The sequence below is a fragment of the Scardinius erythrophthalmus genome (assembly GCF_964197995.2).
Source record: "Scardinius erythrophthalmus genome assembly, chromosome: 8".
Classification (NCBI taxonomy): domain Eukaryota; kingdom Metazoa; phylum Chordata; class Actinopteri; order Cypriniformes; family Leuciscidae; genus Scardinius; species Scardinius erythrophthalmus.
Window position 1 is genome coordinate 15,332,045 of NC_138228.1, and position 27,076 is coordinate 15,359,120.

The 27,076-nt window shown below is 37.8% G+C and overlaps 1 protein-coding gene across 25 annotated transcripts in view; it reads right to left on the reverse strand.

Moving 5' to 3' along the window:
• mical3a (microtubule associated monooxygenase, calponin and LIM domain containing 3a) overlaps positions 1–27,076 on the reverse strand; it is a 96,119-nt gene that overhangs the window by 19,256 nt on the left and 49,787 nt on the right. For 7 of the 25 annotated variants that reach the window (XM_081372641.1, XM_081372629.1, XM_081372620.1 and 4 more), the window contains exons 18-40: positions 24,592–24,693; positions 23,480–23,563; positions 22,759–22,869; positions 21,339–21,425; positions 20,924–21,043; positions 19,443–19,541; positions 19,133–19,243; positions 18,125–18,223; positions 16,179–16,286; positions 15,388–15,574; positions 14,811–14,905; positions 14,561–14,651; positions 12,109–12,304; positions 10,127–10,374; positions 8,544–8,633; positions 6,261–6,434; positions 5,405–5,467; positions 4,217–4,288; positions 3,686–3,799; positions 3,383–3,465; positions 1,395–3,264; positions 332–426; positions 25–228 (exon numbers count right to left, since the gene is read on the reverse strand). In XM_081372641.1, coding sequence (XP_081228767.1) covers positions 25–228; positions 332–426; positions 1,395–3,264; positions 3,383–3,465; positions 3,686–3,799; positions 4,217–4,288; positions 5,405–5,467; positions 6,261–6,434; positions 8,544–8,633; positions 10,127–10,374; positions 12,109–12,304; positions 14,561–14,651; positions 14,811–14,905; positions 15,388–15,574; positions 16,179–16,286; positions 18,125–18,223; positions 19,133–19,243; positions 19,443–19,541; positions 20,924–21,043; positions 21,339–21,425; positions 22,759–22,869; positions 23,480–23,563; positions 24,592–24,693 — 4,503 coding nt within the window. The remainder of the gene's footprint in view (positions 1–24; positions 229–331; positions 427–1,394; positions 3,265–3,382; positions 3,466–3,685; positions 3,800–4,216; positions 4,289–5,404; positions 5,468–6,260; positions 6,435–8,543; positions 8,634–10,126; positions 10,375–12,108; positions 12,305–14,560; positions 14,652–14,810; positions 14,906–15,387; positions 15,575–16,178; positions 16,287–18,124; positions 18,224–19,132; positions 19,244–19,442; positions 19,542–20,923; positions 21,044–21,338; positions 21,426–22,758; positions 22,870–23,479; positions 23,564–24,591; positions 24,694–27,076) is intronic. The other 18 variants (XM_081372630.1, XM_081372625.1, XM_081372628.1 and 15 more) reach the window with 13 other exon arrangements.

Sequence of the window (27,076 nt, forward strand, 5' to 3'; positions counted from 1 at the left end):
TGCAATACATAATCACTGAAATACCTCTTCCTCTTTTCCTTTCTCCTGTTCCATAGCCTTCATTTTCACCCTCTTTTTCTCACTTTCCCTCTCTTTTGACCTTTTCTTGCCCTTTTCTGTCACTCGTCCTTCTTCCATAGCCCTGTCCTTTTCCTTTTCTTTGGATTTTTCATCTTTAATCGTCTCTTTTTTCAAATCTGACACCAAGTCAAAAAGGTCCACATGGCGCTGAGAACAGTAAAACATTTCATTAAAATTCGAGAAGCTTCAGAAAGAAAACAATAGACTCAAATGAGAAAAAAGTGGCTCTTTAAATATTATAAAGACTTACATCACCCTTGGACTTCTGAGAGGATCTTTCCAGAACATCGTCACAGGAGAGATCAGAGTCCTCAGAAAAGCTGAGATTTCTCCTCAGACGTAAATCTACATCAGTAAATTAAAGAGAACTTTGCATAAGAAAATCACCAGTTGAAAGAGACTGAGAAAACATGTGCAAGTTAGACTAAACTTAGCAAAATTCTGCAAGATTGCAACATAACCCATATGAGGATCTGAAGTGAGCCGTATGCGTTTATGTCACAAGCTTCAAACCGGATTACATTTTCTTGACAAGCGCACACTGCACGGATATACAGATTTTCCCCGCTCTTGTCGCATACTAACCAACCACCTTTCTCTGTTTTAAAAAGCACACTTAGAATTTATCTATTTTGGGTCCTAATTCGGACATGACGATCACACAAAGCTTTGCGCCATGATGCTTATATTCAGGGGTGCACATAATTTTTTTGGTCTGGTTCTCTAGGGAGCACCTGGAGATGGTGCTTGGTGCTCACACTTTACGCGGCACACTTATCCTACAAGCTGTTGACATCACTTTCCTCCTGACTGCTCTCCTCACTACAGATCAACTGTGATCTGTTGTACCCCTAATAATCAATTAACACACTTACCATCATCATTGCTATCTTACCAGAGATGGAGAAAAATCCTACTCCAGTAAGTAAACGTGTACCTGTCCCCAAAAATGTTGGTACTCAAAAGCGTTTCCCTCCACATTTTCTGCTGTACATTGTTTATTTTTACCACGCATGTGCACCCCGATAATATTTTACACAATATACTTTCATGCTTGTTACATGTACCACAATGTTACATGTTATCTTAGCAACATGGTAACAGTGAACTCCATTTAATCTACTTTTAAAGTGAATCTACCATGCTGAGTGTTCCAGATCGGTCACTTTTGAGGTCCGATGCCAGTTAGGATGCTGGCTTAGAAAGGAGCTGCCTTCGTAGGTTTCATACTAGATTGTAGAATAAGAGCTAGGATAGACAATAATACATTTTGACAGGGATGGAAAAATCTGAATGAAAAAATTCCAGCTGACCTGAAGACCTGTCCAGAGGTGATTCTTTCTTCTTTCCTGAGTCTACAGTTGTAGAGCTTGAGGGTGTGCTTGGGCATGACTTGTCATCTTTTTTCTTTTTGTCCTTCTTGTAGCCAGAGAACACCGCCTTCCACAGGGACTTGTGCTTGGGAGGTGTTTCTTCTGTGCCAGATAGTCTTTCATTTTTGGCTTTCTTTTCCTTTTTGTTCTTGCGTGGAGAAAACAGTGAGCTGCGTTTCTTGCTTTTGCCTCCTGTGGAGCTCTCTGAAGATGTGACTGAACTGTCCAAGGTCTTCCTGGCCTGTGTAGTTAAGAAACGGTCAGGGAGTATGTCTGTCTGCTTTTTGGACTCCAAGGCCTTCACCGCAGAGTCCTTGGTGGCATTTAATTGCTTTTTGTTTTTTCCTGTTGTCTCGGGAACATTCCAGGCTACTTTTGCCACAGCACCCTTGGCAGCCTCTGTTTCTTTCATCTTACTAAGCTGCTTGGCCATAGCATCTTTCAGAGCTTGGCTTTTCACAGACTTTTCCCGTGCCCTCATTCGCTCTTCTGCGATCTCCTTGGCTTCAGGAGAAAAATTTTGGGGATTTTTTGCTGTCCGGGAAACTCGTTCAGTAATGCTGGGCTTGCCATTTTCCATTGCCAGTGCCAGGTGGAAAGGAGGCTTGTCTCGGTTGACCTTGCTGGTTGGCGGGGTGTAAAATTTTTCCAGACCACTTGTATCTGGAGTGCGGTCATCGTATGTGTCTTCAACATCGTCAGCAAATGGTATCTCTTCTACGCACTCCACAAAAGATTTCCTTACTTCTTCGCGCCGTGGTTTATTCGGCTCCTTTACCCTCATCACAACAGGTGGGTTAGTTCTACGGGTTGGCACTGGAGCCATAACTAATTGTGGTTGAGGGGGACTAACTGGAGTCTTAGGTTTAGGAGGCGTAGTCTCAGATTTGGGTTCCTCAGTACCTTCAAGGAGGTTGTCCCAGGAGGCCTGAGGCCTTTTGTTTTGGAGAGCAGCTGGCTCCTCATTAGGTGGAGGTGGTGGGGGACTGGAAGGAGGTGTGAGCATGGTAGAATCAGAGTTGTTGTAGCCGTCACTAGTTGCTGTCTGACTGGTAGTCACACTTCCATTAAGACCCAACCCTGAACTGCTGCTCAAGTCTTTCTTCTCAGAACTATTGCTCTTAGGTTCCACTGGAGATATAACCTGACCCTCCAAGGTAATGTTGATCCTGCGTATGATAGAACGTCCTGTGAAAGTAGGCTTTTGCTCTTCAGACAACTCCTCTGGGGTGTCAGACCTGGGAGATGATGATTCAGGCGTTGAAGCTTTCACAATGCTCTTCTCACCCGTTATTTTGCTTCGATCCAGAGGTGAGAGTCCTAAACTTTTTCTGATCTCTGCACTCTTCATCCAGAACTCTTCAATGAGGTCTGTTTTCTTGACGGGGGTTTCCTCAGGTGCTGAATCATTCAAGGGTTCATTGTTTCGGTTCTCAGAAGCAGGTTTAGCCAAAGGAGTGGAAGTGACTGCGGGTACTGGCTGAGTTCTGACAGGGGAGCTTGTGGAGAGGGGTGAGGGTGGCTCATGGCAGGGTTGTGATTGGGTACACATTGGAGACAAAGGATTACCTGTTGGAGAACAAGCACAAGGCTGGACAGGTGATTTGGGAGACGCCGTCTCTGGTAGTGGAACAGGTTGGGAGCAAATGGGCGATAACGCAACAATTTGAGCAACAGGAGAATGGGATCTTTTAGCATCAGGACTCTGAGGTGGGGGAATGTTCAGTTTGGTATTACCAGGTAGATAGGGCTCAGGGAAGAAACGTGCACCTGGAGATTTAACTAGTATTACAGGAGAAACTTCTTTCACCTGTATAAAGAGAAAAAGAATGGCAGAATTTTATAGTATGCAGTGGCTTTTGTTGCTACTTTAAATACAGAGCAAACAAGTGAGCCCAAGACATTTAGATCTCGCAACCCTGTATTACCTCCTCAATGGGTAAAGCAGGTTTTTGGATTGGAGACAGCACAACGTCCACAATCAATTCCCTTGGATTTGCAGATGCTTTCTCTGCAAGGAAAAATAAAATTGGCTCAAATATTGATGGACATCAAAAATCCCCTTGAGTTGAGATTTTAATCATCAAAATCTGAATAATTATGAAGCAAGACATTGATGCAATATGTTCAGAGATGCAAGTCATGCAAGGACATGAACATTTGCAATCACTGGTCTCAAACAAAAATGGAAAAGGCATGAAATTATATGATTATGATTAGGTTATGATTACCAGTGTTGAAAACATGTCCCTGGCTCTCTGGTTTGCCCATATCCACTGGAAGCGTCACCACTTCATCTATGCAATGTGAACGAGCTTCAGCCTCTGCATCTGAGGGAATGTCCTCTGTGACATTAGAAATTAAAATAGTGTGAAAGTCTGTTCAACATATGTGGAAATAAATTTTTAAAAAGCAAGATTTTTGCAAAAGCAAGCAAATTCTGTATACGTTTCTGTTGACAGTGTATTATTAAAAATACTTTAAGTTGTCAACCCTGCTACCATCAGATTTCCCCCCTTTTAAAATAATTTTTAATAAATTACAAAAAAAGGTAAGCGACAAAGTCAAAAAAGTCAAAGACAAAGTAACATCTCATGTTTATCAGTAGGAGACAACCTTAAAATATCAAGTCTGTTAACCTGATTTTATTTACTAAATCAAGACACAAGGGCTGGTATTGCCAATTAAACTGTAAAACAGGTAACACCTTTCTAAAGGCGTAATAAAATCACAACAAAAAATGGCATATGGATTTGACAAACCTTGATCTATTTCGGTACCCGGCTCAAAGTCAGGACTGCCTGCTTCTGCGTCGTCATCCTCTTCACAAGGCTCTGGGATCACAGGAAAAGAATAAGATTAATAAAACTATTCAACTATACTTATGAATATTAGAAGATCTTCCATGTACAGGTGTTAGAAGCACAAAACTGTTTTGTGGCTATATTATGAAATAAGTGTGCAAAAAAAAAAAACAAGCAAAGAATGTATCAATCATATAACTAACAAATGTTAGTCTTTAGGGAACTTTAACTTAAACACAATGAGTGCACATGACAAAATGTTGAAATAAACAAATGATATTAGTAGTTAAACACATGCAGGTTAACAGTCAAATGGCTTGGGCTCAAAATCAGCAGCTGTTGAGAAGGGTTGTGATGTGGGTGAGTAAAGAGTTGTGAATAAAAAGCAATGACACCAAACTGAACATTACAAACATAAATTAAAATGAAGACTTAACTGAAACACCCTCTTCCACTCACCACCATTTTTGTCAGCAAATTATATTCATTAATGTTAATATTTACACAAAAGTTTTGCCTATTACCAGCAAAACTTTAAATCATAGTCAAGTTTTTTTTTTTTTTTACAAGCTTCAGAATTGTATGCAATCATTTTCATTCTATTTCTGTTTTGTATGCTCAAGGTTGTCACATTTGAGTTTTTTTGGCGTGTCCGCTCTCTGAACCGTGAAAATATCTAGAAATGTTTTTAGTTCTTTTTGGCTTTAACTTCTCTGTAGCCTTGTGATGTAGATAAAGTGCTTTGCAATTATGTAACAACAAGCTCCTTGTGTCCTCCAGAGATGCACCACAGACATCCTGGGACAATAAATTTAGAGTGTACGAATTATTTTTACATTCTGTACACTGTTCTTTTTTTATTATTAAGGACATTTCATAATTTGTATTATTTCAGAAGAATACTTAATGGGCCATGTTGGATTCATGCATTAGTCAGTGTGTGTTTGGATCAAGCTGAATTATAAAAATCACACCAGATGCTGTCTCACAACTCCAGCAGCATGCAGTAGTGTCGACTTTGCATGTTGAAACGTCACATGCAAATACGTGTTAAAAAATAATTGCAGTGGTGTTAAGTGTTCAATAGTCCTGCCATGCACTAATGTGTGTTTCTGTAAGCACTAATTTAAGTTTTTTCCTCTCTACCTTCAGACATCGAGTCCAACCAGGCTCTGACAGCCTCATGACGTATGGATTTGTGAGAGGGGGCTACAATTAAATCAATGGAAAATGGAAGATGGGAACAGGTACATGAAATGCATTGTCACAACAAAATACAAAAATACGTTCATTCATGAATAAATCAAAGAGATTAACAGAAAAAGGGGCATGCACTTAGTTAGCAATGCCCCAATATCCACAATGTTGATAAAAGGAGACATAAGGACAAAAAATATAGGAGAACAAATAACCAAACCAGAGAAAGGTCAACATATTGTCAACAATAACAAACAGTGATATATAAAAAGTGTGATATATAAAAAGTATCAAAGCAAGATAAAAGAATGCAGAAAGTATAAGAAGCAAGCAAAAGAACTGTGAATGAAAGGAAGAGGACAGAAGTTGTCCAACTGACCAGATAAATTCACATCAAAAGCGATCACACATGCAAATCAGACACATATCCCACAACACCTGGTAACATTCATCTAAAATTCTGGCTGATGCTAATAATCATTTTCATGTTATTTTAAAATGTGAAAAAAAAAGGCTACAAGTGAATTTGGGCATCACAGCATTATAATGTATGAAAAATGGATATTCATTCAGAGATTAACAAAAGATTACATTTAATCATTAAGTTAGATGATGGCACATGGAAATGAGCAATAACTAAATATTGGCCGATACCAATAAACGTTTTTTTTTTTTTTTTTAACTCCAAAAATCCAATCACAAGGAAAAACATTTGAGATGCATGTTAATACCAGGTGTAAATGGGACCATCTACCACCCCCAAAAAGCCACCGGGCCCAGGCATGACTCCTCCACATGGGGTTACCTGTGGAAGAGGTGGGCTGTGTGAGCTGGGTGTTCAGCGAGGGCTGAGAGCCCAAGGGTGACAGCGAGGGGACCTCCACCACCCTTTCAGCCTGTTTGGATGTCCAGTGTTTGTCCATCTGGTTGTCCAGAGGGTCTACTGGATGAATAGCTTGTTGGATGTGCAGGTTCCCAGCTGCATGGTGGCATTACCAGTAGCCATTAAGGTGACAAGATCATTTTGTAGGTTTAATTGGCGAGCCCATTAGCACGTCAGGAACAGAAAATCCAATTTGTTTGAAAAGTAAAAAGGTCCAGGTCACGAAAATAGGCAGCAATGTGAGCAGGGAGTGAGATTCAGCAGCAATAAATGGTCAGACAGAAACAGTAAAGACAAAAAAAAAAAGATAGGAGAACATTATAGTTTAGAATAGTCTGTGTAAAGTGCAAAGTTAGAACATACTTTCATGGAGGAGCCTTTGCATGCTACTTTTTTAATTACAGCAATAAAAAAAAGCACCATCAACTCCATGGGTGCTTTCACACTTGATCTAATGGTTTGAATTTGAGTAAACTTGATCAGAGTTCAGTTTATTTAGTCAGCATGAAACTGTTGAAACTAGGATAAACATTGTGCCATGAATTAACAAGTTATAGAAGGCTTTTCAGACCACAAATCACCAACATTCACGATGGATTTAAAGGAATAACTCTAACTGTAACCATGGTATTGTGGCAGAAATAGTCAAATATATTTTTACATTATTCATTGGTTCGTACATCCTTTTGGAGAGTTAAAATTTAACTCACTTTTTTTACAGCACTTAAAAGCTCTAAATATTATCCAATTTAAATGTTATTTGGTTACACTTCATTTTAAGGTATCCATGTTACAGAGTAATTATGCATTTATGTTCTGCGTAATAATAATTAACTACATTACTATAGGGCTAGGGGTTGGTTTAGGGTTAGTTCAGTTGCATGTAATAATGCATAATTAACAGTTATTACTACAGTAACTACATGTAGAGCCCAATTTATACTTCTGCGTCGAACTCACGCCGTAGCTAGGTCGTAGGCTGTGTGTAGCATGCGTACCCTTCTGTGTACCTTGACATGCACCTCTCCAAAAATGTAACAATACATAAATTCTACGCGGACCGCAAGCGCTGTGATTGGTCTGCTAGAACCCCTCTTTCGGGTGTCATATGCTCCCTCTGCATGTGTAATTGCACGTCAACGCGGACAACGACGCAGAAGTATAAATGAAAACCAGTAGAGGCTCCGGCGTAGGTCCGACACATAAACCAACCTTAATGCGTAACAAGGACACTGTTAAATAAAGTGTTACTGTACTTGTTATTTTTTATGCGATGACCAAAAATAAGATATATATTTTTTTAAATCCCAATATATAGTAAATAGACATGTAATACCATTAGTTAATGCACATATTAATGCAAAATAATAGTAATTTTATGATTAAATGACCTTTCTGATTAAAAATCCCCCCACCCCCAGAGCTACCAAATCAGGTGCTGGTGCCACCATCTGTAGAGCTTTGTGGCACTGGTGCTATTGCTCTCAATATTAGTCTGGAGCCCTGTAATGATGATATAATTTGCACATTATAGTAGGCCTTTAATGCATTTCTCATACCTTGTTGCAGAAATGTCATGCACTCTTGCATACATTCTTTGCATCTCTTCTCTTGCATTACATTTTCGGCAGAGGAAAATGCTGTGTCTGTTAATGGGATAGTTCACCATTTACTCACTCCCATGTCATTCCAAACATACAATGGAAGTCAATATTAACCAAAATGGTTTGGTTACCCACATTCTCCAAAATATATTTATGTTCCACAGAAGAAAGTCATACAATTTTGGGGTGAACCATCTCTTTGAGGTTTGATAAAAACTAAAACAGTAAAAACATTAACAAAACAAGGAAGCTGGCATCCCTGTTACCAAGCTCAGTTTCAAACCGTTCATCTGTTCAAACATTTTCAAATCATTCCAAGTGTGAAAACACCCTAAAATCTCATTCAAAACACCTCAGTGGTGTGAATGCACGACATTTCAACTCAAATTAATATTTTAACAGAAAAAAAAGAGCAGTTAACATTTAAGTTCATGGTTAAAGGTCCATAGCCTTATAAAATCTAGAAAAATCAAGAGCCAATTAAAAGGGAAAAGCAGGAGAAATAAGCAAATTGTGTTAGCTCAATAATTCTTCATTTACAGATTAAGTTACCAGGTATCAATATGTGCTTAAAGCCAAACGCATCCACAAGCATCACTACCTTTAAAATTACCCGTATCCTCTTCATTTGCAAGACTCTCCAACCAAAGACCTGACTGAAGCTCCCTCTCCCAGGGCAAATACTCTCCCGCTGTCATCCCATACAATTACCCCAGCACACGCACATTCACAAAGACACACACAAACGATGGAAAGACGGAGCAGAGGATAAAGAGACAAGTGACAAGTAAAAGATGGAAAAAAAATAATATTGTCACAGTACAGGATGACACACAGAACAAGGAACCTCTAATAACATTCGGATACAGGAGTACTGAGGACTTCAACATCAGCCATAGTACCACCGAACTAGTGAATCTATAGTGCCATGGTAAAATAATTTGTAAGCCTAATGATTTTAAGGTCAGCATTAAAATGTTATGAGATACAAACATATATTCTGATTGGTGAACAAATGGTTCTTATGAGTTGGATGAACAATAACAAATTCCAAGTTATTGGGTTAAATCATTCTATTGAATGCTCCAGGGAATCTGTCAGATTGGGTACTGAATTAATATCTGATTCACAGCAAGTTATCAAGACTTTCATTAATATCTGCCCATAAATAGTGATAACTATTACCATAATATGTGTGCTTTAGATTTGTGAGTCATGGTTGTTTAGTTAATAGTATTTCTTAACTTATTATTATTTATATATTTATATATATTATTTTATTGATTGATTGATTGTTTGATTGACTCATTTTATAAATTATGATATTTGGACTTATGTAATATGACCAAAAAGTACTACATATTGATGTCTAAAAATATAATACCATGGCATTATAGAATCCTTGATGGTTTCAGATTGGTTGACAGATGTTCCAGTGTTTCAATAATTCAAAGGTCCATTGTCAAATAGTCCTTACCTATTTGTTAGCTTTTACCATGTACAATAGTTTTGACTCATTTCAAAAATATGTGTTAAAGAAAGTTATAAAAGGTTCTTTTTTTGAAAGAGAAATACAATTAGATGAGGAAAACTAGTTAATTTGCCAGAGATGCCATAAACATAAGAAAATGCAGAAGGTTGAAAAGGCGAACAACAGGAGCACATTAGAATAAACAAGTTTAGAATCTCTGAATGATTCAGAGTCTCACTGATGAGATATATCAGTGTAAAAAAAGATATATATATCAGGGGCTGAAGCTCTGGGGTTAGAGCAATCTCTTAGGAAATCTTTTCTCTAACATTTTTCATCAGAAAAAGTCTTCCTCAAAGAGAAAATGTAATTTCAGAAGTTCTCTGTGAATATGAGACAGCAGACAACCCTGGTGAACATAATATCTAATCAGGGGAGCTAGACGCCACGTACATAAAAATGATATGAAGTGGAAAGAGGAAATGAGACTCAACAGAGCAAACACATTACAGTCTTTCTAGTTCTTTAGAATTATCTGCTAAACAGAAAAAGAATAGAAGCTACTTCAAGATTGCCTTTTAAAATCAAATGAACCACCTTCAAACGGGCCTTTCTGTCCAGGACATCCATCTGCGGCCATTATTCTTTGTGTAGAGACACTTTGATCACCTTCACAAGCACAATGAAGCCAACAGCACAAACACGATGCTTACCATCACTCGATTCCTCCTCTTCCTCCTCCTCGTCTTCATCTTCATCATCTTCCTCATCCTCCTCGTCCTCGTCCATCTCTCCATCACCGTCATGAAGGCCATCGTCGTCTTCAGCTGCACCAGGGTCGCTTTCTCCCTTTAATTTAGTGTGGAGCTCCACCGCCTCTTTCCAGGGCACCCCACCCAGATCGGACGGGCCGGTCGCTTCCGGTTCTTCATCCTCTTCCTCCATATCAGACTCTGAGCTGCTGCAGGCACAGAAGACATAGATGTGTTAAAAATCAACAAATGATGCCTGGCTGCTCTTTTTACTCGCAAATAAACAACCAAAGCAAGTTACCTACACTATCGTTTAAAAGACTGGGACAGGTTACATTTTTGAAAAGAAGTCTCTTTGAGAAGGGGAACGAGACACCGTGTCTTGGATCGACACTATGCGAAACGCCATCAACTCGACCGTGTCGCCAGCCAATGAAATTGGAGTGTGTACACATGTGCTTCAGACACCAGTGATGCTGATGGCGTTCCCCAAAGCGTCGATCCAAAATGCAGCGTTGAGTGTCACCTTCCCAAACTTTTGAAAGGTAGTGTACACTAGATCTAAAATAACAAGATTAGGGAGGACAGTTATAGAACAGACATAATATGGCACTTTATTTTATTCATAAGGGATTAATTGGATCATGAAAATGGTCACTATATAAGGTCTCTATATCTCTATACATGGTCTCTATGTCTCTCTATAGACTTCAGGACACTTGCCTGCATATTAAAAAAGATGTTTGATTTCAAGCCAGAACATTCAAAATTCAACAAAGGAATAAAAAAACTGGCAACACAATGTCCTCAAATTGTAGTTAAGAGAGGCTGTCCATGTTACTCAAACTCACTTTCCTTGAACAAATTACCATCTGCCAAATTTAAATGCCAACTCATATCTATCATATGAGACAGGAAGTAAAGAACATGGACAATTTTAATTAAAAAAAAAAAACACTTTGGGCACACATTTTAATTACAGCAGAATTATAGTAGTAAAGTACTACAGTAAGTACTAATGAACGAACCATGTTTTAATTTGTAACATGTAATGGTCGATAATCATTTTCATTAATACTAGTGCTCACGTTATTAGTGGTGATAGTCAAGTCAAGTCAAGTTTATTTATATAGCACTTTTCACAATACAGATTGTATCAAAGCAGCTTCACAGTGTTAAATTAAAATAATACATCAATGTTTGTTTCTAGTGGAAAACACGTTTGGTAATGCTGATCAATAGTATTGTTGATTGATTAATTAAATTAAATATCCCCAAATATCCCCAACTGAGCAAGCCAAAGGCAACAGTGGCAAGGAACCGAAAAAACTTTGAAAAAAGTTTTTGAAAACTGAGAAAAAAAAACCTTGGGAGAACCCAGGCTCAGTCGGGGGCCAGTTCTCCTCTGGCGTTTATGAACTAGAGGTCAGATTTAACTGTAAGATTAAAAGTATTATATGAATGCCTGGCTGAAGAGATGCGTCTTTAATCTAGTTTTAAACTGGGAGAGCGAGGAAGGCTATTCCAGAGTTTTGGAGCTAAATGTGAAAATGCTCTCCCTCCTTTGGTGGACCTAGATATCCTAGGTATGACCAAAAGCCTCGAATTTAGTGATCTTAAAGAGCGCGATGGATTATAGGGCGATAGAAGATCCGTTAAATAGACTGGAGCTGAAATATAGATTTGAGTGTCATCAGCATAACAATGGAAACTAATTCCATGTTTCCTTATAATTTTCCAAATGGCAGCATTTATATTGAGAATAACAGAGGGCCTAACACAGATCCCTGCAGCACTCCATAGTTTACTGGAGTTATGATCGATTTTTCTCCATTTAAATAGACAAAATGGTAGCGGTCAGATAAGATATTAGTGGTGATAGTAACTGCGCAGCAACACCCTAGCACAGTGTAACCAGCATGATATAAAAAAGAGAGAGATACCTGGATCCCTCCTCGATGTCGGTGGGTTTGTCTAACACGCTGCTGAGGTTGTGCTCAGCCTGCGTCTCCTCGGGCACCTCCTCCAGCTCCTCCTCTCTCATCATAGACAGACGGTAGTTCTCCAGCTCGATCCTTTCCGGAGTCCCTTTAAGACGTTTGGCCACGCTGGGCTCCGTAACCCCGTTCACCTCTGTCACTGTGACAGACAGAAAAGAAATAAAATGTAGTTAATGTAAATAGTTAATAGTTAACAGATAGGGAGAGGCTCAGGGCTGGTGTGTAGGGGTGACATTGTAGTAATTAGCATATTAATTGTAATGATGCTCATAAATTCTTAATTTTGTTGGAGCAAAAAGCATTAGGTGGTAATACAAAGATGTATAAATCCATTTTAGTTTATCATCTGCCATAGTAACTCATATCTAGTACTGTCCATCCACCCCACCTCCTTTCATTGTTGTTTTGAAGCTAACACATTTCTACATATCAATGTTCATTTGTACTCAGACAAATAAAACAAACAGTCAGTCAAAGTTCTCTTTCATTTTTATTTACACAAGCAATGTTTGTTCTTCATTATTCAACATATCCTAGATTGAAATATCACGTTGTCAGTAAAATACCCTTAAATACATTGTTAAATAATAAATACAGTGATTACCTTGCCTTTTATCCCTTCCTATAAAGCATCCCAGAATTTTTTTTTTTTTAAATATTAAAGAACTTTGTTTTAACATGAATGAACAGCTAGACAAACTAATAAAACTGTAAAACTATCCAGTTAAGTAAATCCCAAAACCCAAATCAAGCCAGTGAGAACATTTTGTGCATGTAATTTAACACAAATCATGACTGTGGTGGAAACGGTTACAGGGGTGAAGCATGCAACATAAAACTGAATTATGATCAATGTAATCTGAACTCACTGAATAATGAATATCCCTCAATATATAGATTATGTAGTGACAGACCCCATGAATAAATAGTATGTCATGTTCAGTTGATGCATATTTATGATTCCAGACTAATCTGAGCCTTTCACTCAACTGCTAAAGGAATAATAAAACATGCTTTCATATATTGGACACATTTCACCAACACATCTTAAAGTATAAATTAAATTGTTAAAGAACTGTAATTAAAGAAGAAATTGTCTGTTTTTAGATCAATTATTGGCAGTACTGCAATAAAAAAATAAATAAAATAATAATAATGCATTAACAATGGCTCCTTTTCTTATTTTCTTAGGCATAGCAGTTTTTTTTGTTGCTGTTGTTGTATCATTAAATGAAAATTAATTAAAATGAGTACAACTGAGATGCAACAATGCAACAGTCTTAAAAATAAGCTTAATTTTCTTTATGTAAAATATAATTTCTATTTGCGTTTTGAGGTGAAATAACAGGAAAATTCTTTATGAGATGTAACCTCTAAAATGTTTATGATTAATGTTAATTAAGATGCCGCTAAAACCTCTTAAAAACACTATAACCATTTACGCTTCATATATTTCATCCTAAGTAGCACAAACTCACCGGAAGGTTTGTATTGTAAATCATTCTCAGTGATACACACATAACAGATGCCATGAGCAGTGGTGTTAGTATGCAGAGAAGAATTAGGACATGAACAATCACTTGAACAGAGATGCAAGGATTGATGGGAGTGTAGACCAATCACAGGCACAGATGCAGGCACTAGCTCAGCAACAAGCTGCTCTGATAGGAGAGGGGAAAGGTAAAGCTTACAGAGTCCACCAATCACAAGCACTGATGCGAGCACTACGTTACAAAATGAGCACAGATCAGAAATTACAAATCACAAACTTAAAGGCACTAATTACAAATCTACACACAAATGAGAGCAACAAAAACAGGCAATAGATAAAAAAAAAATTATAACACATGCAGGCAAAAAAGGGTTAACTATTATCGCACTTAAGTTATTTAATAAATATCACTTATGTTATTTCTAAGTCACCAGCTTCACACAGCTCTAGATTTAATTAACAGTACAAGTTAACACAATTAATTGATACACTTTTTAGCCTGAATGGTTTACTCATACCCAAAAGAAGAAATCTGATAAGGCTGCACCATTAAGAATAATATACATACTAAACATCCAAGCGGTTTACAAAGAGTTAATCATTTGTGACATTAAACAAGCACACAAAACAAGCACAATATCACTAAGTCACAGCATGTTCTGGCGGGAAGCGCCCATATTAGCTCAGAGGCTGAAAGGGGGTCATGCTAGAGAATATTGAGCAGGAGGTTGAGAGTAAAGCAGGAGAGCAGATATACGCAGTAGGCGAGGAGGAAAGGAGAATCTAAGGGATTGTGCGCCACCTGGTGGCGGGTCCAAGACATCGCTCGTCGCAACGAGCGCATGGTGCCCCATACTCCTCGAGAGAGGCACAGGATGGGGCCTAAAGAAGAAAGGCGGGTACCTGAGGGGCGGAGTTCCACAGGGGCCTGAGAAGTTATGGCTTGGCCTGGGGCGTCCACTGTGTTGGGGGTTACCGCCAACACCTGGGGCTCCTGTGACCGCAATAAAAACATATGAAAGTGTATTGTAGTTACATCAAAAAGAATGTTAAAATAGACTATGGAAGGTGGGAACACAGTGTCAAAAAAAAAAAATCTCTCTGATACAAACATTGATTTTTCCCAAACACAGAGATTAAAAGACATCAGTACCTTGGGGTTTGATGGAGCAGTGGCAGGTGCAGGCCTTTTTCTCTGTGCCAGACCAGAGAGTCGGTAGCAGTAGTGCGGTTTACAGTAAAACTTCCCTACAAGAACAAAAAGACACAAATTCACAGCATTAGCATCCGTTTCAGGACATAAATCAAAGAAATCCCTCAAATGAAGTGATGCAAAATGCAGCCAATGCGTTTGTCGTGGTTGATTTCCTCCTAACGTGCATATCTGTAACTACGCCATGTGGGAGGTTATGAAACGGCTCATAGTTAATAAAGAATCGGTGATCGTGCAGAGAAGCGGTCCCTCTGTTTCAAAACAACAATATCCCACTGTGTTGGTCACAAAGCTCATCTCATGACAGCAAACTATATGAGCAAGCATTTATTACAGGAAATTAAAGAGACTGCTTACATTCATCAAAAACGTTTTAAAGAATATTAAAATTAGGGCTCATAGACAAGAAAAATATAGTTTTATATGCAAAAATGATAGTAACTTATAAGTAGCTATGAATAACGTAATCAGGAGGGATATTCAATAAGTTGGATTTAATTTCGCTTTGATTTCATACCGTCTTCAACGTCGAAGGCGTACGAGGACAGGCGGAGGGTGGTGCCGCAGTAGTCGCACTTGAAGCAGCTGCGATGGAAAAACTTTCCTTCCGCGCTGAGGCGCTCCATCACGTAGACGCGCTTCCGACAGAAGAAACACACGTCACTGCCACCGATGTTCTGAGGGAACTCCTTTCGCAAGGAACCCTGCGGAGAGAAAGACAGAAAGGTGAGACATGCTGGTTCAGGTCTTTTTTAAGTGAGAGCAAGGAGCGGCACCTAAAAGCATAGACATCTACCAAAAGAGACAGACATGCACCAAAACACTGCATGATTTTCTGAAATCATGAAACTGGGTGTTCAGATTTCACAAAATTGATATAAAAATAAGTTATACAAATTTATACAAATTATAAAAAAAATTGAAATTTTCTAAAAAAAAATATTTACAAATGATAACAATTAAATAATTTAATAAATAAATAAACGACAACGTGATAATAGTAAAAGCTCAGCAATGATACAGTGAACCTTTCTCACATGTCCTTTTTTTCCTGTAGCAAAAACTGTTGCAGTAAGAGAACATGGATTTATATACCTTTATGAAAACTTAAATCATCTTTGTTCTTGTAGGTGTTATTCCTGTAAGGTTCTAGTAAAGTTGCTGTAGATCCAATTATCAGTGTACTGTATCATCTTGATCACAAGTAGTTGGTGATACCCAGTCCTACAAGCAGGCCATGTACCAGGGTAAATTGTGCTATTCAGTCTCAGTGATGTACACCAATACTACGACACCCACACATCTTACCAAATCCCTTTTCTCAAGCAAGGGCCCGGGGTCATCCTTAGCCTGAAGCTGATTGGCTATTTGCTCAGCCAGTGAGCTCACATCCCCTGTGTACATCTTTGCATAGTGCTACATGTGATGGACAGAACAAAAGTAAATTGAGGGGGGGAATTTGTATAGTTTTTTTATATAGTAAGCAATTATATGTGTTTTAAGACAATGAAGGATTAGAAATACAAAAACAAAAGTAAAATGCAAATGTTCTTGCATGGTTATTTGTGTAGATGAGAGAAGGCACGAGGTGTAAAGCCATTCAAAGTGCTAAAACAGGATGAGACAAGTTGTGAGAAAATGGTAAAAAAGGAAAATGGTTAGCTGAAATAAAAACCTTAAAAATGACACTTTTACACCACAACACACTTGATGCAAATATACACTTCCTTTTAGAAGTTTCAGAAGGTCAGTAAGATTTTTTTTAAATAAATTAATGTTTTTATTTAGCAAGGATGCGTTAAATTAATCAAAGTGACAGTAAAGACAGTTATGATGTTACAAAATGATTTATATTTTAAATATAAATGCTGTTCTTTTAAACATTCTTTAAAAAAATACTGTTTTTGACATAATAATAAAAAAATATTGTTTGATCAGCATATTAGAATTATTTCTGAAGGATCATATGACACTGAAGACTGGAGTAATGATGCCAAAAATTCAGCTTTGTCATGACAGGAATCAATTTCACAAAAATATTACAAATGAAATTATAATAATATCTTAGAATATTACTAATTTTCAAAAACATTTAAAAAATCTTACCAACCCCAAACTTTTGAATGGTAGTGATTCAAGAAAGTGAAATTCAGATAATAAATAAATAAATAAATAAAGCAATTCAGAATGAGGCAGTCAAGTTGTACAAAGGAAAACGGTTAACCATTGGGCCTATAATTACACTTTACACAACAGCATACGTACTTGAAGATGCAAACTTCATTTATCAGTATCTCCTGAAATACTCAGACTGTGTTGTAAGTGCTATATAATTATGTTTGAAGCATGTTAAATTTAAATTTAAATTAATATCAATGTAGCATGAAAATCCAGGGCTGCGTTTCCCAAAAGTATCGCAAACTAAGTTGGCGGCAATTAGTCTCAACCTCCGACATCACACCCACAGACCATTGGCTGAACATGCATATGGCACATAAAATTGAAAAAAAAAAAAAACTTCAGGAGTTTCTAAGTCATCATCTGATTGGTTGAATTCTACAGGATTTCCAGGAGATGCGTGTTGCGTTCTTTAACGGTCCACCTGGAAACAAAGATGCTGTGATGCCAAACCCCCTTATGGAAGAAGCAAGCCTTTGTGTTTACAACTGTGACAATGAGCGCTTATCAGGATCAACTAAATGCTGGATTTTCAAAAGTATGTGTACTGCATAGACCCTTTAAAATACATCCAAGAGTTTTACACACCAGTCTGTTATTAGAGGGACAACGACGTTACATTTTCACACCCCTTAACATGACGGGGAACAAAACGAACTGTGATTGGTTGCCCTGGGCCAATGAAAACTGCTGTGTCCAGACCTTCTGCCATCAGCTGGAAGGGTCTGGCTACGTGAGACTAGGTGGAAATGGACTTCAAGATCAACTTGGGCTCACAATGCTTTTGGGAAACACAGCACAGATTAGTTTCCAGAAATAGCTTTCATGCAGCTCATGATGAATATAGGTCACATCCAGCTAATAGTGGGGTTAATGTATGGCAACATACAGTACTTGTCCATTTTTTGTTGTATTTCAATATTCTTTGCTTCACACACTGATACACACATCTGGTTATATACAGGTGAAGACTGGAGTGAGATGGCTTTAGGCAAAAGGTTCACAGAGTGGCACCAACACATCCATGCACACAAATGACTCCAGAACACAGCAGTCATTCGATGCATCATTGCTACCTGCCGGAAAGAGCCGGGGGAAAGCAGAGGGCTATCAGAGCTCACATCACGCGCTCTGTACCACTGCTCTGTGAAGAAGTGTGATGGCTTTTTCTTAGACTTTGAAAGACGCAGAGACAGAATGAGAGATGAGGGGAAAGTAAAGTTAAGATGACAAATGAAAAGCAGGCAGAAAGACTACAAACCGACAGTCTTAAAATGAATATTGCAGGTTAAATACAAGCTAACCTCCATCAACAGCATCTGTGACATGATAGAAAATATTGTAATTATTATAATAATAGAACTTGCAATAGGAGTCTATGGGGAATATATATATATATATATATATATATATATATATATAGATTATTATTTATTTTTTTCTTTGGATTTAACAAACTGAGTTATTTTCCATTTAAATCAACAGCATCTTTACATGAAGCTTAACTTTCATTATAAAACAAACATGTCTTGTAAATTTTGACTAAACGAGCCACATTCGTTTCAATGTAAAACGCAGATAAACACACACCTGTCACTGCTTGCAGTAAGGTTAATGAATTATATTACTTGGTGGAAGAACTGTATATTTCCGATTATTATTAATAGAAATAATGCAAAAAGTTACCGAACATAGCTGCAATTTATAACACTACTGTTCAAAATTTTGGGGTCCGATTTTTTTTGGTAACTTTGGTTTGCTTCTTTCAAAAACATAAAAAAATGTACTGAGCTCAAACTTTTGAACGAAAGTGTATGTTGCTGCTGCCACCATTTATAAAAGAGACAAGCCACAAGAAGTCAAGTTACAGTGATTTTATCGTGTTTTAACTGTAAACGTGACATGAATATTAGCTTTATTTAACCTAGAACATTTCCACTCCATCTTTGCTAAAATTGTTGTGATAATGACAAAAGAGTGCTTAACTGCTAAAAGTTTAGGGCTGTATATGAATGACATGTTGTTTATTAAAAAAAGTGAGAAAAAGAGTGTGTTTTCAAGGACACCCGGTGCTGAAAGTTCACCTTTGGCTTTGCTGGTTTGTCTTTAAACTGAGAGGTTAACCTCTCAGCTCGCTCTTGAATGCTGGGAATGTGTAAAGGCACGTGATCATCAGAACACAAAATCTGCCTCTGCTGTGAGAGAGATGCAGTCTTAAAGTCATGGAGTTAGGACAAGGATTATCACCGTTTTCAGCAATACTGTGAATACTTTTGAGTCATATAGAGTTACGTATAAAGCATTCAAACCATCATACTGTAGGTTAGAGGAACTTTGTGTTTAAGATGCAGATGAGACGTCCATGCATGTCTCTCCATGCTCAGGCAGAGCTACCTGATGCTGGAGGTCAGAAGGAAAGAGGGATTGCTCATGGCGGAGGCCTCGGGTCAAAAGCCACTGCTCAATAAAGAACCGTGATGGCTTTTTCATAACCTTCACAAAGAAGATGTGAAAAAAAAAATAATAATAACTTTAATACACATAGAAAAAAGAAAGGTGGAAATGTTCAAGATAACAAGGCCACAACTCAACAACCCTCTACAATGCGAGTAAATCACTCAGATATGCGACCAAATTTCACACTAGGTTACTAAAAAAAATCTTTAATTAGCCAATGCTAGTACATCGCACGATTTCACTCGCCTGTGACTGAGTTAGACTAGAGGCAAAATATAAGTTACGCGCAGATATAATTGCATTGCCTGCTGAGCTTTATGCACCGTTGCTTGGCTGAGAGTGCCCTCTGTCGCACCATCACACACACACACACACTGAGAGAAAGAGAGAGGCTTACACATGCCACGTAAAGAGAATTGCTTCTCTTGTCGCTTCTCTTAGATTGCGCTAGATCTAAATGCAGGGCTCGACAATAAGGGCTGCCTGATGGCCAAGAGTTGATGGAACTGTCACTGTCCCGTGCTGCATTGTCATTAAAGTGTATCATTTGCATGTGTTTTTAAGCCTTGCCAATTTAAACATACAAGCACAGCATACATTCAAGTGCGCGCCCAGAGAGCCACGTCTGACGGCATGCAAATACTGAACTGAGTTCTATTTCGCGTCTTCTTGTGCTTGAACGGACAATTTCACACAAAATCATTTTAAAATGCCTGTCGTAGCGAGTATCCTAGTAAACAGTCGGTTATGTCTTAAGTGAACGAAAACAGTTGAGAAAGAGAATGCACGTGTATAAGTATCCATGGATTATATCTTAAAGTGACAGCAGGCTGCTGTTTTTTTTTTTATGTAAATCAAACAACAAAAGATTCACTGCAAAAATCACTCACTGCTCTTCACTGAACTGTTGTAAATTTATAAAGGATTCATCTATATTTACTTTATACAGTGAAGACTATGCAGGGTTATTTTACATTTGATTACTTTCTGTACCTAATCTAATTAATCTGTATCTAACTACAGTTAGATCTACCTGAAAAGCACAAAATCTTTGTTCTATTGGTTTAGTTGTGCTATTGATTGTAGTTTGATTATTTGTTCTTGTTTTATTTAAGACTGTTTACTTGTACTTAAGGTTTGAAATGTATATTTTTATTATATTGATATAGAATTATTATTTTTTTTTTGCATTGTTCTTGCATTCCATGTAAAAAGTCTGGCGAGTGAAGAAAAAAAAGTACTAGCCAATGGTGACTCCAACTTCACCGTGTCCGTAGAGGGTTGCTCAAGAAGAAAGCATTCAAAACAGAGTGTTATTATTGTCTTTAACCAGGTGGTGCTCTTGACCAAAGCTGTCCGATATTGTTTGTCATCATCCATTAGTTAAAAGCATGCTGTTTTCTCTTGAATTGCTCTACCTGTGGCTTGTCCTTCCTGTCAGGCTTGCCTTTAAACCTAGCAACTAAAATCTCCGCTCGCTCTTGAATGCTAGGGATATGTATGCACTCTGGCTTGTCCACATTAGGCAGGTTATCTTCCTGTAAATGGAGAGGCTGATGAAAGCACAAACTATATTGCTTGAGTTTGACATCTCATTGCAATTGTAAATCTGTGTAGTTTTAAAACTGAAAGCTAACAAATGAATCTCTTGAAATAAAACATTGTAAAAGAAAAAAATATAGCAGGTGTTTATTCAACAAAATTAGTTAAGTTAAGAGTAGTTCTCCACACACAAATGCATGCAAGTTATCAACGATTTAACAGATGTTCAAAATCTTAAAAAGATTTTCTGACAATGTTTTACGAAAAGCCCCATGCAGTTGTCAAGGTTACCCTGTAACAGACTGAAAGGTCCTGGATCGCATTCGTTTCATCACTACCACCATTACACTTGTTTATCTCTGAATGATGAACATTGTGCTGCAGAGAACAAACAGAAATCAGTTCCACCATCATTAGCTAGAGTATCTCAGACTAAACTGAGGGGTAACACCCCTATATTTCTAAAACAAAAATGAAACAAATGCATGGTGATTCATTCCATTATTTATATTAAAATAATTCGAACGAAAACGCAATATCAACTTTATCAAGCACCGTAAAACAAAATGACCAATTTTTGGCTTACAGAACTGTATTAAGTTGTTCACGTGAAGGGGTGTGCAAAATGACATATTTCCAAAATCAACTAGCCTGACGAATGCTTGAATGACTAACTACCCGGAGCTAAAAGTATAAAAACGAATCAGAAAACATTTAAATAAACTACTCAACTATTAAAACTCATACGAAAAATGGTTTCATTGTCTTTTTATTACCCATTTTATTGTCTTTTTTATTTTAGTCTTTTTTTTTATTTAGTTTTATTTCATTTAGGCAATAGCTCCAACATGAGCAGCAAGTTGAGAAAAAAAGGAAATGTATTATTATTAAATAATAATTAGGGCTGCCCTCTTATAGTCGACGAGAGAGGATTAGTCAACCAAACTTTTATACGTTTTATAAAAAAAAAAAACTCCACAGGAAGTGGTGAAGTGAGGGACAGAGTGTTAACGGCGGGTCCTTGATGTAATTACAGTATGTGGTGCAGGAAATCCAAACGTTTGCCTATCATCCATCGACAGCAAATATGCCTTATCATTTGATACATGTACGTAGTAACAACTTTACATGGCAGCTCGCTCTAAGGTTAACCTAGATAAATTAGCGCCATTATTATGTGCATATCCGAGTGTTAATTCGGAGTGTGGAAGCTAAAGTATTAGCATGCTTACTGCATGACATGGAGGTGCCGGCGCGATCACTTGCATTTTCTCCTGATAACAGCGGAAACAACTTAAAATATTCCGTCATTTTTGGTCATACAGATTAATGAGTAATGTATCAATTGAAACTGTAACGTGAACTGGAGCACGTCACAAAAACTCAGTGTATTGCTTGCCTTAAATGAACGAATACAAGTCGACTAGAAAAAAACTTTGGTTGGGGCAGCCCTAATAATAGCAATAATAAATGTGAAAATAATCTGTACTTATTTCCACTTTAAACTATTTTCACTGTACTGTTTTACATTGCTATTTGCATGAATATGCCTGGAGGGTTGATTAATTCAGAAAGATAGCTCTGGCACCATGAAGTCTTAAAACCTACAAAAAGCTCATCTCAAGCGGCAGAAAACTCAGACAACCAAAATCAGAAAACCAGCCCCTGTGAGAGACGCTGAGGTTAGTACTGGATGACAGGAGTGTGTCACCTGTGTGTGTGGAAGAAACGATGAAGAGGATGAGGAAGATGAGGGTGAGGAAGAAGAAAGGAGAATGGTTTTCTTAGGGCAGCTCCTCAAGACCTCAGTCCCGCTGCTGGCCTTCAGAGAGACAAGAGACGAGAAACCCGTTCAAATAATATTTCACAAATGCAAAACCTCTCACACATTCCTCAGATAAAAAAAAACAAAAAAAAAAAAACCTGAAAATACCATCCAAACATCCAATCACCTACTACACACAAACACAACCAAAGTGACGAGTGACAGGAATGTTGTGTTAGAAAACAAACAGTGACTCATTAAAGCAGAAAACACAGCTGATAATCAAACCAGACTTTAGTAACATTTTACAAACACACAGACCTCCCATGCACATGGAATGTCTAACAAAGCTATCAAAACCACATCTAAATCTATACAATCTGAGAATGAGGAGTATCAAAGCATATAGCACATTCGTCTCAATCAAACTGGAAACGAAAACAAAGAACACCACAGTACAGTGTGGAAAGATATGCCTCTAAGTCTCCAATACATGAGTACAACTAGTCAAACAGGAAACTAACAACAACAGACAAGTACACCGAGGGATAAATGATCACCTCATGGGTCTATCATCTAGGTTACTACATTTGGAAACACAAGGAAGGACACAGGAGACACTATATTGTAATCTTAAAAGCAGTGTGTCTTTTCTACAGCTTTGTACCTGCTCCTGTTTGAAGGGGAGAGTTTGACACTTCAGTCTTTCCTTATAGCGGAAACTCATTTGCTCCTGTAACTGTGTGCGCCTCTGAATACACACATTAGACATGAATTCAAGGTACATATCATGCTTTCCTCTCATACACGCACACGCTTTAAGTTCAGGAACTGTTCTCTTAAAACAAATGAAAATACCAAAAAAGCTACATTACCAATGTTCAAAAGTTTGGGGTCAATAAGATTTGTTTTTTAATTACTACTCTTATTTAGAAAAGATGCATTCAATTGATCAAAAGTTACAGTAAAGACTTTCTATTCATAAAAGAATCCTAAAATGCATCATGGTTTCCACAAAAATAACCAGCACAACCGTTTTAAACACTGATAATATTAAGAAAAGTTTCTTGAGCACCAAATCAGAATATTTTAATGTTATCTGACGGATCATATGACACAGACTTGAATAATGGTGCTGAAGATTCAGCTTTACCGTCACAGGAATAAATTAGTTATAGGATGGATGGATGGACGGACGGACGGACGGACGGACGGACAGACAGAGCAAGCTTTGGTCAGCATTAGAGACTTCTTAAAAAAATTCTAATCATACTGACCCCAAACTTTTGAACGGTGGTGTAAATATATTTTGACGCAAATTAAAAAACGAAGCTGTAAGGGGAAGGAAATCTCCAGTATCTTGCAGTCACATTTTTACAACCAAAGTATTGAGGGATGATATATTTTCGATGACTGAATGACTGACACCAAGGCACAACAATAATTCATGAAACTCGAGCAGAATGAATTTGTCACATTAATTTGGTATATGTTAAGAGTTTTACAAATTATTTACCATTTACAAAAGAATGGTCACATCTTTTTGACCTCAATTTGATCTTTTTAGGTCTTTTTTTAGCTATTTTTTTCATGTCAAATATAAGATCCATAAGGCTACATCAACTCAAAAAGACAAGAAACGTGCTTTTAAAAAAGCATTTAGATTAAATGAGGAAAAATGATCATGCAAGACACACTTCAACAAAACTGACTAACAATACAAGCATTGTTAGAATGTTAATGGTTAATGGGAATCTGGGAATGTACTACACTCTTTACCTTCCTCCATGCAGGGACTGAAGCCAGCCGCACTGACTCTTTCAGAGAGGGGGCGGGCAGAGAGGGGGTCAGCAGGAGCCCCAGATTAGGCATAGAGTCCCCCTGTGACCAGCAGCACGTACATGATGGGTGAAGTGACCAATGAAAAGTGGGAACGTGCCAAAGCCATTAACATCCATAGGATTGAGGAAAGAGAACGGAAAAGAACAGAAATGAGAAATAAAGATAGGAATGCACATATAATCTGAAAGCAAATGACTGAATTTACTGCAGAAAAAAACACCTGTAATGTGCCATGCATGAATAAAATGTAAAGAAAAACAACTGAAATAATGCGACTAGGTTGTTTCAAACTAACAGTTTGCATGCAGGAAGTAGAAGGAAACAGATGATTGAGCAGACAAACAAATGAACCAGTCCATGCATGAGACCATAGACTCATGAGAAAAGCACTGCTGTTTAAAAGTTTGTGATCAGTAAAAAAAATTGTTATTAAAATAAGTCACATATGCTCACCAAGGCTGTATTTATTTAATCAGAAAATCAGAAAACGTGTGTGTGTGTGTGTGTGTGTGTGTGTGTGTGTGTGTGTGTGTGTGTGTGTGTGTGTGTGTGTGAGATCTCAATCATATATATATATATATATATATATAAACCTTGACTGTCACGTTTGATCAATGGAATGCAACCTTACTGAATAAAAGTATTTTTTTTTTTTTTTTAAATCTTACACTGAGCCCAAAACTATTGAACAGTAGTGTACAGATAACCCTTATCTTGCAAAGCTCCAGGAGATAAGAGTTATCAACCCCACACGGATCCAGAGCACAAAGGGTTTAGCTTCCTATAAAAAGCTCCCAAATCCTCTCTCATGCCACTGGTTACTCCATCAGAATTAACCAGAGCATGAATCCTATCAATTCTACTCTATAAACCTAATAATTTCAAACAATCTCTGTAATCATGCAGAGAACTTCTAGCAGTGAGTAGCAGCAGTTTAGGACAAAATTCTTCCCTTTGTTTAAAACAAACCTTGTAACAACGTGGGTTATTAAGAGTTTCGTGCTTCCCACAAAAATAAATCGCTCAAATAGCATTGCAAAAGCAATGCAGATCTACAATGGGGGGGTGGGGCATATATATAACATAACTGACTGTACAAAACAAGTTTATAACTTTTAACTAACGTTTAAATCAAGTCAAGTCACCTTTATTCATGTAGCACTTTTTACAATGCAGATTGTATCAAAGCAGCTTCACAGTGGTAAGATGAAAATAGAAGAAAATTGCATCATCATCCACCTTAAGTAAGGCAGCAGATCAATAATATTGTTGAATATTAAATGTCCCCAACTAAGCAAGCCAAAAGCCAAGGCAACAGTGTCAAGGAACCAAAACTCTCTCAAGGTGACAGAAGTTCAGAGTTTAAAACAAATATAATTTTGTAAATTGCATAAACAATTAAGAACAAAAAAAGCATCATGTATTTATGCATAGTTTAATACAAAGAGCCCAAGCGCAGAACTTTTAACATATAAAAACATGAGATGCAGTGGAATTGGGGAAAAAAACAGTTTGAAGACATGTTTTTTAAAAGTCGAACTTCTTTTAACTTTACATGGCTTTCTAAAAATCGGACTCTCTGTTACGAGATGAGAGTGCAACGGTGTCCATCTAGCGCTTGTTTACATAGAAAACAGGAAAAAAAAACAGTGCAGAAGATGTGTTCTGTGTGAATGGCTTGGTTGCAGTGTTGACATAAAGATCTCTGCATTTAGCTTCTCTATTTCTGCAATGTTTTGAATGAAAAACTCATCAAGTGGTCTCAACCGGATAGCAGGGCTCGAAATTAACTTTTTTACTTGGTAGCACTGGTGCTCCCAACTTCAAAAAGTTAGGAGCACCAGCAAAAATTTAGGAGCACCCACCAAAAATTAAGGAGCACCACAACTGCAAATTATATATTAAAGGAGAACTCGGCAACTCTAGCGAACTCTAGTCACTTCTTCGCTGATTTTCCCTTTTGTTGTCGCATGTTTTCCCCACGAGCTCCCCCTACAGCTGTGGTGGGGCGTATATTTCACAACACAGTCGTAAAAAACTCACTTGCGGCAGCCTCCTCCCCCTCTCTACCGCTGCTCATGTGCGTTTGTTTTGATCGGAGCAAGCCAACTGTATCGCGTGGAGCTATGTCTACTGAGGTGGGTAATCTGGTAATACATCATAAATGCGTGTGTGTTTATGTCGAATTGCCGTAAAGCAATTTGTGTTTCGCGCTCGTTCTCGATCTCGCTTTCGCTTCTCACGAGACTTCCAATTTCTATCTTGCCGGGACGGTAGTGAACAAGTTGCAAGGTTGGTTTTCCGCCTGGGAACGCTGGGGGAGCGGGGAAAGTCACCAATATCACCAGAACAGGTTGTTTAACCATCCAAATGATTTCTAGACAGTTTTATTAAGTTAAAAAAGCTACCAAGTTCTCCTTTA